Genomic DNA, 17,445 nt, shown 5'->3' on the forward strand with positions numbered 1-17,445 from the left:
CCATTTCATCTAATGTGTCATTTAGGGCTACTATTTCGTTATTTATTTTCTGTTTGGATGATCTATCCATAGCTGTCAATGGTGTATTTAAGTCCCCTAGTATAATTGTGTTTTGGTCAACTTCTCCCTTTAGTTCTGTTAGTAGTTGCTTGGTGTATTTCGGTGCTCCCTGATTGGGGGCATAAATATTGATGACCCTTATGTCTTCTTGTTGTACAGTCCCCTTCACCATTATGAAATGTCCATCTTTGTCTCTTGTTATCTTTTTCACCTTGAAGTCTGTTTCATCTGATATCATGATGGCTACACCTGATTTTCTCTGGGTACCATTTGCTTGGAGTGTCAATTTCCACCCTTTCACTTTGAGTCTATGCTTGTCCTTGTAGCTGAGATGTGTCTCTTGGAGACAGCATATGGTTGGGTTTAGTTTTTTGATCCAATCTGCTACTCTGTGCCTTTTTATTGGTGAGTTCAGTCCATTTATATTTAGGGAGATTATTGATATGTGAGGATTTCCTGTCATTCTATCTTTAGTTTTCTGGTAAGGCTGTGTCTCCATTGTTTCTTTGCCTTTTTGTTGTTGTCTATTATTTCTGTGTGGTGGTATTCTATGATGTTTCCCTCTGTTTCTTCTTTTATTACAGTATGTATTTCAGTTCTGGATTTTTTTTGAGTGGTTACCCTTAAATTTATGTAAAAGCAAGTTTGATATTTAGAGTATTCCATTTTCTTCAGCACGCTTACTTTCTCCATTCCCATATTCTGGTTCAGGCCTTTACTCTCCCCTTTTTTGAGTTTTGGTTGCCACAAATTGTCCCTGTTGATGGTGGTCGAGTAGCCTCCTTTAGTATTTCTTGTAGTGCAGGTCATGTATTAGAAAATTCCCTCAGCTTCTGTATGTCTGGAAAGGTCTTTATTCCTCCTTCATATCTAAAGGATATCTTTGCTGGATATATTATTCTTGGCTCATGATTTCTCTCTTTCAATAGTTTGAATATTTGGTTCCACTCCCTCCTGGCTTGTAGAGTTTCTGCTGAAAAATCTGATGATAATCTAATGGGCTTTCCTTTGTAAGTTACCGTCTTCTTTTCCCTGGCTGCCTTGAGGATTCTTTCTTTGTCGTTGATTTTAGACAGCTTCAATACAATGTGCCTTGAAGAAGGCCTGTTGGGATTGAGGTAACTGGGTGTTCTATTTGCTTCTTGGATTCGAGGGTCCAGTTCTGTCCACAAATTTGGGAAGTTCTCATCGACAATTTGTTCGAATATATTCTCTGTTCCCTTCTCTCTTTCTTCTCCTTCTGGTATGCCCATTATTCTTATATTGCTCTTTCTGATGGAGTCAGAAAGTTCTCGTAGAGTTCTTTCATTTCTTTTAAGTCTCAAGTCTCTTTCTTCTTCTATCTGTGTCATTTCCAGTTTTTTATCTTCGATGTCTCTGAGATCTTTCCTCCATCTGGTCAACTCTACTACCTACGCTGGTTATTTCATTCTTAATTTCTTCTATTGAGTTCTTAATCTCCAGAAATTCTATTTGGTTCTTTTTTAAAATTTCAATCTCTTTCGTAAAATGCTCATCATGTTCTTTGATTGAGTTTCTGAGTTCATTTAACTGCCTATCTGTGTTTTCTTGTATCTCGTTGAGTTTTTTCAGAACTGCAATTTTGAATTCTCTGTCATTTAAGTCACATATTTCTGTATCTTTAAATGCCTTCTCTGGAGATTTTTCACTTTCTTTCTGAGCTATCTTGTTGCCTTGGTTATTCATGGCGATTACTGGTTTACTATTTCTCTTCCTAGACATCTACAGTAGTGTCTTCTGCAACAGGTTGATAGGAAGTGTTCTTTCTTTTGTTTGTCAGTACTTGTTGTTAGAATGTTTTATTATTTCTCCAACTGCAACTTATTTTTCTTCTCCCACACGGTAGTGCTATGTTTTCTCTGCACTATTCCAACTTCTCACACAATGGGGGGATTCCCTGGGAGACGGGCTTCTCCTCTGTTAATAGTTCGTCTAGGTCACAGGGCGCAGTGTCCCGGTGGGTATGCGGAGAGCTTTTGATGTTCCAAAGCTCTTCCAGCTCCTGATTCAGAGCCCCTATGTTTCAGCAGTTCTGTTTACTCCTGCAGGGATCCGCCCAGCTAGGTGGGGTCAGGGGCGGGGTGAGTTGTGAGAGGTGTCCCAGAGCAATGGCGGCGACCACCACCACAGCCGGTCCTGCTTCCACAGCTCCCTTATCTTTGCCGGAACTAGTTGGGCTGCGAATTTGTATCTGCGGTCCACAGTTCTCAGAACAGCAAATATTCTATTCTTTTGATCTGAAACGGCTACTGCTCCGCTTCTACCACCGGGCATGTGGGGGCGGGGTGAGCTCTGGGAGGGGAGGGAGGGGTCGGCTAGTCTCAGTGCCTAAGGCTTCCGTTCTCTGCTTGGCAGTGAGGGCTTAAACCACCGTTTTCAGCCTTCTTCCCTCAGTCTTTTCTCCAAGGTCTCTGCCGTGAGCGTTGGGTTCAGCCATGTTATATGCTTCCCCCATCAGCCGTGTGGGCCATAAAGCAGAGCCCTAGCAGTCCGAGTTCTTCCCTCTCCCACAGGTGCAGTAGTTTCTGGAAGCAGCGAGCTCGGAGCACTGAGCTAGGTCTGCGTCCTGTGCCAGCGCGGCTCTGTTTCCACACTTCTCCCTTCCTTCCTCCCCCCCGCTCGCGCGATTCTCCCACCTGTAGGTGACTTCGGTAGTCAGCCTCTTCGTCTTGCCTGTCTGCTCTGCAGGGAGTCCTTTGTGGAGTTTTTGTTGTTCGATTCGTTGTAAATTCTAGGGGAGCTTTACAGAGGCTCACCTCATGCCGCCATTTTTCCTCCTCCAAAATTTTATTTTAATAAAAAAAAATCTGTATTAGTTTTCTAGGCCTGCCATAACAAATACAAACAACTGGGTGGCTTAAACGTCAGAAATTTATTTCTCATTATCTTGGTGCCTAGAAGTCCAAGATGTTGGCAGGTTTTATTTCCTTTAAGGCCTCTCTCCTTGGTTTGCAGATGACTGCCTTTTTACTACCTTCCATCTGTGTGTGAAAATGTCTATGTCCTTATCTTTTTTTATAAGAACACCAGTTATATTTGATTAGGGCCAATGTATATGACCTCATTTTACCTTAATATCTCTTTAAAGCCCTGCCTTCATTCTGAGGTACTTGGGATTAGCACTTTAATTTATGAATTTGTGGGGGAAGGGCCATTCAGCCCATGATTGTGTCAAATCATACCTATTTATTTGAAACCTGCTTTTCCCGTTTAACACCATAACAGGAATGCCTTTCCATGTCAATACAATATAGTGCCAAAAAATGTATATGCGTTTTAAGAAAGGAAAGAAACTATATTAAAATGGTAATACTCAATATATACCAATAACAAAAGATGAATACAAGTCACTTTGACTTCTGCAGTTTCAAGAGGTGCTCAAAGTGGTTACTATCAGCATCCAGACATTTCTGATTTTCTGATTATGGTGAACTACTGTTTGAACAACATTGATCAAAGTGTTAACATCTCTTAAAATGTGTACAGATAGTTTTGGCACCTCCACACTAAGGTGTGACAATTAAGTTCGTGAAGTTGCCACCATGTACTTACATCAGCAGCACTGTAGAAACAGCTTGGTAAGGTTTCATAACCTTGATATACCAGTTTCTCACAACTGTGTTCGTGTCAACATGTGGTGGTGTCTTGCCGAGTGGCGTTCATTATTGCTATTGCATGTTTTTGTGTGCCATCACAAGACTGTCTGAATTTGAATTATAGCAATGAACAAACATTAAATTTCTTTTTAAACTTGGCAAGAGTGGAAGTGAAATCAGGGACATGTTAGTCCAAGTTTATGGGGATAATACCATGAAGAAAACAGCAGTGTACAAATGGACTAAATGTTTTTCTGAGAGGAGAGAATGTATCACTGATGAAGAGAGGTCAGAGTGGCCGGTAACGAGCAGAACTGATGAAAACATTGCAAAAAATCATTGAATTGTGCATCAAAATCAATGGCTGACTGTGAAAAGCATAGTAGACCAAGTAAACATTGATAGAGAAACAGTTAGGAAAATCTTAACTGAAAATCTTTGCATGAGAAAGGTGTGTGTAAAAATGATCCAAAAGGGGCTCACTGATGAACAAAAGCAAAGGAGAGTTGAAGTTTGCCAAGACCTTGTGGAGAGGCAAGATGAAGTTTTGGGCCACATTATCACTGATGATGAAATATGGGTGTACCAATACGACTCTGAAACAAAGCATCAAAATGCACAATGGAACTCAGACAACTCTCCATGGCCAAAAAATTTCCGTCAGTCCAAATCAAGAGTCAAAATGATGTTGCTAAGTCTTCTTGATATCAGAGGGATTATTCATTATGAATTTGTACCAACTGGACAAACAGTTGACCAAGTTTACTGTTTGAAAACGCTGAAAAGGTTGCATGAAATAGTTAGATGAAAACGATCTGAACTTTTTGCCAACAATTCATGGCTCTTGCATTAGGACAACGTACTAGCTGACACAACACTCTCTGTGAGGGAGTTTTTAGCCAGCAAACAAATAACTGTATTGGAACACACTCCCTCTGGCCCCCAATGACTTCTTCTTTACCTGAAAATAAAGGAAATATTGAAAGGAAGACCTTTTGATGACATTCAGGACACCAAAGGTAATACGATGACAGCTCTGATGGCCATTTCAGAAAAAGAGTTCCAAAATTGCATTGAAGGGTAGAATAGGCACTGGCATAGGTGCATAGCTTCCTAACAGAAGTACTTCGAATGTCACCATAGTGATATTCAGCAATAAGTTATGTGGCACTTTGTCTAAGATGAGTCGCGAACTTAATTGTCAGACCCGTGTCTGTGTGTGTGTGTATGTGTGTGTATGTATGTACACACACACACGTGTACTCTAAAATTAAACAAGACCTTGTAATAAAGTCTTGTCACATGAGTTTATTTATGTTTATAGCTTAAGATTTTCGAAATGGGGATGCTGAGGCAAAGGATAGAATATTTCATATGTTTTTGATACATTTTATCAGATCACCAAAAATTGTACCAAATTATACTCACATGGGCAGTATAAATGAGTTCCAATTTCTTCCTCCAAATTTCACCAACACTGAGTATTATCATTTAAAAAATCATTAATATTAATAATTTGATTAAAAGAAAATGCTTTGTTATTATTGTTTAAATTTGCAATTTTTTATCACAAATGTGGTTAAGCTCTTTGTGTTTATTCACCATTTATATTTCTTTTTTTGTTAATATTCTAATTATGTCTTCTGCCCGTTTTAATATCTACATTTTCTATGACTTCAATTTTATATTTAACCACATTTTGTTTAGAATGTTTTATTTTGCTTAATTTTGTTTCAAATATGGCATATTGTATAATCTTTTCTACAACACAACTGTTATACGTTTCTGGGCTTTTGTTTGTTTTCTGATTTTTCTTACATATGTGTCATTTGTTTTAATTGGTATCATATATATGATAATACAACCCCATCTATATACTTCTCTTTCAAATATCTTTGGGCATATAATATTATATGTGAATATGAGTAGCATTGTGTTAATTTTCCAGACAATAAAATTCCAACTGGGTTTCTTTATATCAAACAGTCCTGTGGATTGGATTTAGGCTAGTTATTATTTTTTTCCTCTGGCACTCAATTTAGGATTCTTTAAAAATCTCACCCTAGTTTTTTTTTTTTTTTATATGAGTAGATCAGATGTTTATATAATTATCAGTAAGATCTTAATTTGTTGAGCAAAATGTTATTGGTGCTTAGTTGAATACATATCGGCTTGAAGTTTTAGAAAGGGCTTTCATTTTATGCTTTTCTTTGACATTACTCCTATATTAATCCTACTTTTCTGCCAAGTCAGAAAAATTACCAAGTTACCAAGACTGAGAGTCTGATATTAATATGTATCACATCTTCTTCCTAGTTTCAGGTAAACTTTTTGATGTAGATATAACTTCAAATAGACTTGCTTACTTTTAGAGAATTTTTTTTCAGGAAGTCAAACACTCTTCTCCTTACATTCTATGCTCTAAGTTTGACAAATATGTATTTTAGGCAAAACGTTTTCCCCAGACTCCTTTCCCCTACTTCTTCTATGATTCATAACCTGGCTAATTCCTGTTCATCTACTTTAGGGAAGGCTCTCCTGACCACTAACACCTCTACGACATATATACTTCTGGTGCTGTTTCTATGTCTATAGCATAACCTGCACTAATATATTGCTTTAATTAACAATTTATATACTAGACTGTAATCTCCATGAATACTGAGGATTGTCTAAATTGTTCACCTTTGTAGACCTAGAACCAAGCATAATGTTTGGCATAAAGTATGTGGTAATAAACAAATAAATAAAATACTGAATCACTAAGAACATAGTAATATTTTACATTAAGTCGAATATTAGTTAAATACCATCACTTAATTCCTTTGTGTGTGTACATTTGTGTGGCTTATACATGTGTACATTTGAATCTGGGATTTGAGGGAGAATGTTGGGGTTCTAGTGAGCCTATAGTCTTCTCATTGCATTTAATGGTGATTCTACATGTAACTAATAAGTTTTAGCATCTTTGCCCATTGAAGTAGCTGGGAAGGAGAAGAATCATTCTCTCTAGTACTGTCCTTATGTAAAAAGGAGCAAACCCTGAGTTTGATGGAAGAATCAGGGTATTCATTTGTACACGCAAATGAATTAGAGCTTTGCACTAACCACCCTTCTACACCCCACCTTTCCACCCTACAACCATTAATTAGTTTTCACAAAACATCACTGACTTCATCTGGGACCAGATTTCAATGTTGTTATATTATGGGAGACCCTGACTTTTGTTTGTATTTTTTTCTTATCACTGTAGATCTATGCATATGTCTTTGAAAACATCAAGTCTGTTCAACTGGAAGCACTGCTTTTATCCTTGCTGAGCATTGTGGTACTTGTTCTGGTTAAAGAGTTGAACGAAAAATTTAAAAGGAAAATTAAAGTTGTTCTTCCTGTTGATTTAATTTTGGTAAGTATGAAATCAACATTTACGTTTGGCTTTATGTTTGCCAGTTGCAAAATGGCATGCCGAGATTCACTATATTGTCTACAGTAACCCACAGTTACTCTGATCTCTCAATAAAAGAGGGCTAATTTGGTGTACAATTCTGTAATTGTAATCCCAATAAACTTTAATTTTAAAAAAAGTGCTAAAAATCACATGCTAGATTATGTCATAAAATGGCAGCCTGAGGTGAGCCTCTTGAAATATCCCCTGTAATTCACAACAAATTGAACAACTATAATTCCACAAAGGACTCCCTGAGCAACAGATAGGCAAGACAAAGAGATGCACAACTGTAGTCAACAAAAGGTGGGCAAATTGGGTGAGCAGGGGAGGAGGGATGGGAAAAATGTGGAGACGCAGGCCACACGGGTATAGGTGCGTACTGGAGCTTGAAGCTCCAAGCTCCCTGCAATCCGGAACTACCTACCACAGCCAACAGAGAGGGAAGAATTTGGACTGCTAGTGCTCCAGTTATGGCCCACAGTCCTCCTGAAGGATAAATACATAACACGGTTGAACCCAACACTCAGGGCAGAGACCTCGGAGCAAAGACTGAGGGGAGAAGGGTGAAAACTCCAGTTTAAGCCCTCACTGCCAAGCAGAGGATGGAAGGCTTAGGCACAGAGCCTAGCCAACCCTTCTCTACCCTCACAGAGCTCACACCACCCCCACCTGCCCAGTGCTAGAAATGGCATGATAGCAGTGTCAGATCAAAAGAACAGAATATTTGCAGTTCTGAGAACTACAGCCACGGACTTGCAGCCCAACTAGTTACGGCGAAGGGGAGGGAGCCTTGGGTGCAAGATGGGCTGTGCTGGTGGTCACTGCCATTGCTCTGGGCCACCTCTCACAACCGACCCAGCACCTGTCCCCACCGATCTGGGAAGATCCCTGCAGGAGTAAACAGAGCCGCTGACATACACAGGCTCTGAAACTTGTGCAGGAAGAGCTTTAGAACTTCAGAAGCTCTCCACATTCCTCCATGGAAGCAGTGCACTATGACCCAGGCAACCTGTTCACAGAGGAGAAGCCGGCCTTCCAGGGAATCCCCCCATTGTGTGAGAAGCCAGACAGTGCAGAAAAAATATAACACTACAGCGTGAGAGAGAATAAAAGTCTGCAACTGGAGAGAAAATAAAACATTCTACAAACACCTACTGGAAAACAAAAGAAAGACTTCTTCCTATCAACGTGTTGCAGAACCCACTCCTGTAGATGCCTAAAAAGAGAAATAATAGTTCATTATTATGAATAATCAAGGTAACAAAGCAGCTCAGAAAGAAAATGAAACGTCTCCAGAAAATGAACTTAAAGTTATGGAAATATGGGACTAAATGACAGATAATTCAAGATTGCAGTTCTTAAAAAATGCAATGAGATGCAAGAAAGCACAGACAGGCAGTTTAATGAAATCAGAAACACAATCAAAGAAAAAAATGAACATTTTCTGAAAGAGACTGAAAATTTTAAGAAGAACCAAATAGAAACTCTGGAGATTAAGAACTCATTAAAGGAAATGAAGAATGAAATAGCCAGCTTAGGTAACAGAGTTGACCAGCTGGAGGAAAGAGTCAATGATATCAAAGAGACAAATCTGGAAAAGACAGGATAAGAGAAGAGAGAGCTATAAAACTTAAAAGAAATGAAAGAACTCTACAATAACTTCCTGACTTCCTCAGAAAAAGCAATATAATAACAATAGGCATACCAGAAGGAGAAGAAAGGGAGAAGAGAACGGAGAGAGTATTCAAACAAATAGTCAACGAGAACTTCCCAAACTTGCGGAAAGAACTGGATCCTCACATCTAAGAAGCAAATAGAACACCAAATGACCTCAATGCCAACAGGCCTTCTCCACAGCAAATTGTATTGAAACTGTCAAAAATTAAACAAAGAAAGAATCTTCAAGGCAGCCAGGGAAAAGAAGATGGTAATCTACAAAGGAAAACCCATTAGATTACCATCAGATTTTTCAGCAGAAACTCTACAAGTCAGGAGGGAGTGGAATCAAATATTCAAACTATTGAAAGAGAGAAATTATGAGCCAAGAATAATATATCCAGCAAAGATGTCCTTTAGATATGAAGGAGGAATAAAGACCTTTCCAGACATACAGAAGCTGAGGGAATTTTCTAACACATGACCTGCATTACAAGAAATACTAAAGGAAGCTATTTGTCCAGCAACAAAAAAGCAAAAGAATACAAAACCATGAGTAGTATTAGGGAGAGACAGAAGTAGGAAATGGCAACCCCTACACCAAATAAGACACTATGCACGTAAACATCACATACAGGGTAAAGAAGGAAAAGAAAAACCACTTTAAAAAAAGAGGAAAAAGACAACTTGCTACTGCAGTGTAGAAATCAACTCACAGCATAAATAGGGATAATATGTGACAACAAAAATAGAAAAGGGGAGACAGCAAAGGTCTGGACCGGCACAAGAGAATGGAGAGAGTAAGCATACTGAAGAAAGTGGAATACTCTAAATATGAAACTTTCTTTTACATTAACTTAATAGTAACTACTCAAAAAAATCCAGAATTGAAATATATAACATAAAAAAAGAGGAAATACAGGGAGAAGTCATAGAATACCACCACACTGAAATAAAAGACAGCAACAAAAAGGCAAAGAAACAATAGAGACACCAGCCTACCAGAAAACCAGAGATAGGAAATTCTCATATATCAATAAGCACCCTAAATATAAGTGGACTGAACTCACCAATAAAAAGGCACAGAGTAGGAGGTTGGATCAAAAAACTAAACCCAACCATATGCTGCCTCCAAGAGACACATCTCAGATACAAGGACAAATGCAGATTCAAAGTGAAAGGGTGAAAACTGACACTCCAAGTAAATGGTATTGTAGCTATACTAATATCAGATGAAACAGACTTCAGGATAAAAAAGGTAACAAAAGACAAAGATGGACATTTCATAATGGTAAAGGGGACTATACAACAAGAAGACATAACAATCATCAATATTTATGCCCCCAATCAGGGAGCACCGAAATATATCAAGCAACTACTAACTGAACTAAAGGGAGAAATTGACCAAAACACAATTATACTAGGGGACTTAAATACATCATTGACAGCTATGGATAGATCATCCAAACAGAAAATGAATAAAGAAACAGCAGCCCTAAATGACACATTAGGTGAAATGGACATAATTGACATTTATAGAGCAAGATTTTGAAAAACAACACCTCCAATAAGGGGCTAATATCCAAAATATATAAGGAACTCATACCACTCAACACCAAAAAAAACAAACAATCCAATTAAAAAATGGGCAGAGGACCTGATTAGACATTTCTCCAAAGATACACAAATGGCTAATAGACATATGAAAAAATGTTCAACATCACTAATCATCAGAGAAATTCAAATAAAAACCACAATGAGATATCACCTCACATCAGTTAGAATAGCTATCATCAACAAGACAAATAACAAGTGTTGGAGAGGCTGTGGAGAAAAAGGAACCCTCATATACTCTTGGTGGGAATGCAGACTGGTGCAGCCTCTATGGAAGGCAGTGTGGAGGTCCCTCAAAAAACTAAGAATAGAATTACCATATGACCCAGCAATCGTCTCCTAGGTATCTATCCAAAAAATCTGAAAACATTTATCCGTAAAGATATATGTGCTCCAATGTTCATTGCAGCTTTATTTACAGTGGCCAAGACATGGAAACCAAAGTGCCCTTCGATAGACGATTGTATAAAGAAGTTGTGGTATATATACACAATGGAATACTATTGTGCCACAAAAAAAGATAAAATAGTACCTTTTGCGACAACATGGATGGATCTTGAGATTACTATGCTGAGCGAAATAGGTCAGACAGAAAAAGTTGAGAACCATATGATTTCACTGATATATGGAATATAAAACTGAAGAAACAAGACAAACAAAGAAACAAAAACTCATAGACATAGAAAATAGTTTAGTGGTTACCAGAGGGTAAGGGTGTAGGGGATGGTAGATGAGGGTAAAGGGGTACAATATATGTTGATGAAAAGAAAACTGACTCTGGGTGGTGAACACACAATGTGATATATACATGATGTATTACAGAATTGTATACCTGAAATCTATGTAACTTTACTAACAATTGTCGCCCCAATGAACTTTAATATATATAAAAAAGAAACCTAAAAAAAAGAGGGCTAATTTGTGTGACTATACATTAATGCAAGAACAGGAAACATTTTGAGTCAATAATTTTGAAAAGGAGGCACACATGTTTTCCATTTACACACCATTTCTCATATGCTTGTAATTTTTTTTTACATAAATAAGAAAACATATAAACTAAGATTTTGATTATGGAGACATTTCTAAGGGTGAAAATCAAAAGATCTCTGTCATGATTTTCCCTAAAGCAATAACAAAATCATAGCACATTGTATTGATTTGGCATCTGTATGATATGCATAGAAATATTATTAATTTACAAATGCCCATTAATGATTGGCAGATCTATTAACACTTTTTCCCTGACCTAATTTTGCTTTATTGAAAGGCTACTCAAAAAAAAAAAAAAAAAAAAAGAAAGGCTACTCATAATTTTCACTGGCCAGGGTTGGTACTCTAAGATATTTTTGTTGTTGTTGTTGTTGTACTTGGCAAAGCAATAAGTTATATTTTGCTCCATAAAGGTTTATGACATTAAAACATACATTTTGAAATTTCAAGAGCTTCTACTGAGAACTCTTAATTAAAAGCCTTAAATTGGAAAGGAAATGTTAACACAACCGCAGTCTACTAACTTATCATTAGTTGGCTTTAGTATTTTTTAATGGTCTTTGGTTTATACATGTATATGAAAAGTCATGTCTAAATAATTTCACTTATTGAAATATTCCTTTATGATGCTTAAATGATGTAAGTTTATGTAAATGTATAAGGTTACCACATTAAAAACTGTCTCTAAGGGATATGACTTATTTGTGTAGAACTAAGATGGATGGCTTCTTTCCATAATTAGGCATTGGATGATTCTATACTCTTGATAATTTGTGGAGATATGTTTGACACATGTGATCTATATTACGTGTGTTTTTCTATTTCAAATAAGACATTAAACTGGAAGGTACTATGATTATTGGTAGTTATTGCAGCAACAACTGTGAACCATTTTATTTTACTCCAAAGTCCTGTAGGCATTAAGAAATTCTTATTATATGTTTGGAAGCTTTATTACATAAGTTTCATGAAACCAGAATTGAAAATAAACTCAGGGAAGAAGAACCTTGAGCTAGTATTAAAACAGTTGCTTATTCAATGCAAAAACAATAAGAATTATCCTTATTAAAAAATATAAGGTAATCTTTACACAGTGTTGTCCTTAATATTTGCAAGACCCAAGGCAAACTATAACTTAAAAGTTACACTTCAAAATGTTAAATAAAACAGGTTCTCCTTCCCTATCTTGACTAAAACACCTTAATGATTACCTTGAAAGTCAAGTTAGAATAAAGAATTCACCTGATCCTTTAAGTTCTGCCAGAATATGGCAGCATGGGGGGAGCCAGCCCCTTGGTCTGCCCCTTCTCTTCCTACTCCAGCTCTATCCCACCTACAAGGTAATTGATGTATATCTATATATCTATATCTGTATTTATATTATCTATCTATCTATCTATCAATCTATCTATCTATCTATCTATCTATCTATCTATCTATCATCTATCTATCATCTATCCTTGCTCCACTATATAGGCTCCAAACACCTCTTCACTCTTCTACCACCACACCTGTTCCTTAGTCTTCCCTTGGATCACAGTGGGAGGATAGACCTGGGGAATATACTCTGGAAACAGGTTTGGGGACATTTGGGCAGGAAATTATATATTCCTGATTATCCAGAGTGGGGTTCAGAAAGAAGGGTACAGGTTTGAGTTGGGCATTTGCCCTCACAAAGCTCCAATCCAATGAGAAGGGCTCAAAAACAGAGAAGGGCCAGAATAGAGCCCTCTAAACCATAAAGCCTGCCTGGGACAGGTTCCTGTCTTACACAGGTCTAAGGTAGTTCTAGCCTTATATACACATATAATATCGAAGACAGACCAATAAATGGACTGATAAAGGAAGTTTAATTACGTTAAAGAAATATAGTGAGGAAGTAAGATCCTGTCTGAAAGTCCAATTCAGTGGCTTAGGTTGCTTAATTTTAATATTGGTTATGTGTATTGAACATCATGTATGCTTCCATTTTCAATAACAATGGAGGATCTTGTGGCTATAGTACATTTTACTTTATAGTTCACAGTATTCTCTGACCTGATATAAACATTTCATGAAAATTATTAGCAATTAAATTTATTAATTGGCTTAGGAATTTTTGAATATGTTAATACTTCTAATTCTAAGCTAATCATCTGTATTTTTAACTACTACTATCTCATTTAGAAAATACCATTATATCACAATATTTATAAGTAGGGTATTAATAATTAGATACTCCTTATTTTGCTAGTGTGATTTTGCTATATGATTTTTCTGGCCACAGATATGCCAAATTTGTACTTTAAATAGAAAATTGGGGTGTCTCTTTTTAACAAAAATGTAGCAGATGAAGTGTGATTAAAAAATATGGTGAATGTTTAAACTAAAAAATGATTACAGTAGAAGACACATTGCCATTAATCCCCGTCAAAATACTCCCCATCACTTTGAACACACTTATCCCATCGTTCTTGCCACTTTCTGAAGCAGTTCTGGAAGTCCTCTTTCATGAGTGTCTTTAGTTGCACTGTCATGGCTGCCTCGATGTCCTGAATCACTTTGAGTTTGGGGAAGAGCCAGGAATCTCACTGTGCCAGATCTGGTGAATAAGGTGGATGAGAATACACCGTTACATTTTTATTTGACAGAAATTGCCATATACCAGAAGCTATGTGTGACACACAGTGTCATCGTGAAGGTGGATGATTTATGGCACACTTTAAAGTACACCTTCTCTCAACCCTAGCTCACACCCAACTGACTGCACCAAACAAGTTGAAACTTGTCACACACTGTTACTAAGGTTCCACGCACCGTTTCTCATATTGAAGATCCCTGCCCTTCCATTGGATGGCACTTGGCAGCAGCATTCACTGTGTTTCTCGATCACAACAGAAAGGCTCCATGTCACACATCACTTCTGGTTTGGCAATTTCTGTCAAGTAAAAACATTACAGTATGTCCTCCTTCACTTTATTCATCAGATCTGGAACTGTGCAACTTCTGGCTCTTCCCCAAAGTTAAAGTAACCATGAAAGGTAAATGTTTTGAATTGATTAAGGACATTGAGTCAGCCACAACAGTGCAACTAAAGACACTGATAAAACAGGACTTCCAGAACTGCTTCAGAAAGTGGCAAGAATGATGGGATAAGTGTATTTGAAATGAGGGGGGAGTATTTTGAGGGGATTAATGGCAGTGTGTCTTTTACTGTAATAATTTTTTTGATTTAAACATTCACTGTATTTTTGTATCATACTTTGTGTAAATAATTCTAAACTGATATCAAATTGATACTATAACCATGTGAAATTTCCAGTACCTATTAAAATTATCAGAAGAATGAAAAGGGATTATGAAAATAAATGGAAAACATTAGGTGGCACGGCTGGTAAAACAAAGGCTGACCTGGGTTCTGAACATGCATTTAAAGGTGATCATGGATATAAGCAGAGAACACTTACTCTTGCTTGTCATATGTCATATGTCATCTATCATACCATATAACAGAGTGTAGGGTACCTGAGACTCTCTGGAGTATATTTTACTTCAAGAAATAGTAAAAGCTCAAAATTTAAAAATATGCAAGGAAACTATAAATCATTATTAATTACTAACCTATATTAGGAACATTGATGCAATATCTCAAAACATGCTATTTTATAAAGCATCCCTTCATGTCACAAAAGACAAGTGTTTAGGTTGATTGTGATGTCTTACACACAAACACACACACACACACACACACACACACACACACACACATATACCTATAGTCTGTGTTTTGCTCCCCTTCAAAATTAGACATAATTGGGTTGTCCCAGGGTAGGCTATTAAAAAAACAAACAAAAATCATATTATGGGAAAGCCATTTAATTTTTGAGTCTGCAAATAAAGTGCTCTCAAATTTCAGAGGGATTTTTTTTATTTTTAAATTTCTTAGTTTTTAAAAATCTGTACAAATACTACATTACTCTTGATGATCATGAACAATATTTACTTTTAAAAATAGTTTTTAAAAAGAAGTTTGAAAGGCTAGTAATAATTTTCTTTTTCTTTTTTCAAATGGAACCACCAGATTATTGCTGCATCATTCGCTTGCTATTGTACCAACATGGAAAACACATATGGATTAGAAGTAGTTGGTCATATTCCAAAAGGGTAATATAGTCATTTTTCTTATTTGTTTGTTTGTTTGTTTTTGAAGGTGGAAGGGACCGTTGGTAGGTGGTATGGATTTTATTCTTTTAAAGTCCACGTAGGGAACAAATTCTAATTAATGTCTATTTTAAATAATAAAAACAAACTATGCATATAGAAAAAACAGTAACTTCTTAGACTGCTTACCTATAACTAGGAAAGTTAATAAATATATTATACATCATTGCTTCAGGTAAAAAACTTGGAAATTATTGACAATGATATTTGGAAAATAAATGGAGGGCATTCAATTTCCAAATTAGAGTCATGCTGTGGAATTGAGTCTTCTCCATTCCACTCACATATACTTATGTACACAAGCATTATCTGAAACAGTAAACCGTAGGCCTGGGTAGTATATAATGGTGAGGGACAGCGTAGACTGGAGAAGAGGGCATTGGTCGCTACCTGTCTTAAAGCCTTTCTCTGGAAACCAAGAGGAAGGTTAACAAGAAGTGTTCACCCTAAAAGGACAAAACGTTGTTCCAAATATAGCCTAAAAGAAAACAAAGACATCTATGGGACAAGGTGGTTATTTCCTTCTGATGGGCTACATATACACCAATATTTATAAATTTGGGGCAAAGTTATAGTTTCTGAGTCTTCTGTATTTCAATCTTGTAGTCCAAAATTTTTGTTTCTAACTACATTAGAATGAAGGAAGAGTAGAAAAATTTCAGAGATTAAAAAGATAATTAAAAAGAATCTTCAGCCTTTATGCAGTTACAGACTAATGGTGATTATCTGAATCAACTTGTGTTTTCTAAAGGGTTATCTACATTTCCACCTTTACTCTGGGTGATGAACACACAATGGGATTTATAGATGATGTAATACAGAATTGTACACCTGAAATCTATGTAATTTTACTAACAATTGTCACCCCAATAAATTTAATAAAATAAAATTTAAAAAAAAAGTCAGTTTATTCTTTCTTTCTAGATCAGTTGATTGTTATTAATAATTAGGCAAGATCAATTTTCATGAAACAAAAGTTTTTATACTTTCAAATGGTAGCACTTTTGTATAACATATATTTTAGGGCCTCTAATTATACAAATCAGTTTGTTTGGTAGTGAACTTTAGCAAGTGGGTAAAAAAATCATGCATCTCTTCTATCCATTCTAATTGTCCTTTATTTTGAGTGGCTTTTCCAGACCCAGCCTTTTAAGAAATCAAAGAAAGAGGGTAGCAATGAAATTAGATGGAGCTGAGATTGAATCCCAGTTCTACCATTCATTCTGTGATTTGGATACATTACCTAACCTTTCTCAAAATGGTTTCTTCTCCATGTAGCTAATACTATTAAAGCGCTGAGCATTCTACTTATATACTAGATATTAAGTCAGCGTGAATTCTCTTTCCTTTTCTACTAATTTTGCCACAGGGGAAGTTTTGTTTTGTTTTTGTTTTGCTTTTTTTTGAGACAAAGTAAGTTCTCCCAAAGAATCACTGGGATAAATAAATGATGATACCATGCTTGGCTCAAGTGGTTTTCAAAAGACAACAAGACAATGGGTAGGTATAAGTTGAAAAAAATATTTTAAATAGTTCTTTAAAACTGAGAAATGGTTAACTGTGGTCCTATATTTTGCAACAGAGGATAGATGGAGCCTTTATACACCTTTTTCTTAACATACATGATTCATAGTAAGTGTGCTTGAAAGTTAAAAACATAATTAAGATTATGAACTCAATGCAAATTTAGGGATTAACTCAAGAATTGTAGCTCACAGTAAACTAGTGTTTGCATAAAGCACTATGGTATTCAAGGCAGGGAATACCGTCCCTAATGCCAGCCAAATAAATATTTGGAAAGATTCAAATGAAAGTATGCTCCATATATGCTTTTGTTCTGATACAGGACATTTTTGT

At 36.4% G+C, this 17,445-nt stretch overlaps 1 protein-coding gene across 1 annotated transcript in view; it reads left to right on the plus strand.

The window, feature by feature from the left end:
* SLC26A7 (solute carrier family 26 member 7) overlaps positions 1-17,445 on the plus strand; it is a 263,341-nt gene that overhangs the window by 132,145 nt on the left and 113,751 nt on the right. Inside the window, exons 5-6 of the mRNA XM_088799743.1 lie at positions 6,931-7,083; positions 15,449-15,531. Of these exons, the coding sequence (XP_088655869.1) occupies positions 6,931-7,083; positions 15,449-15,531 (236 nt within the window). The remainder of the gene's footprint in view (positions 1-6,930; positions 7,084-15,448; positions 15,532-17,445) is intronic.

The sequence above is a fragment of the Rhinolophus sinicus genome, chromosome 7 (assembly GCF_057876585.1).
Source record: "Rhinolophus sinicus isolate RSI-liver-muscle chromosome 7, RSI-T2T, whole genome shotgun sequence".
Classification (NCBI taxonomy): domain Eukaryota; kingdom Metazoa; phylum Chordata; class Mammalia; order Chiroptera; family Rhinolophidae; genus Rhinolophus; species Rhinolophus sinicus.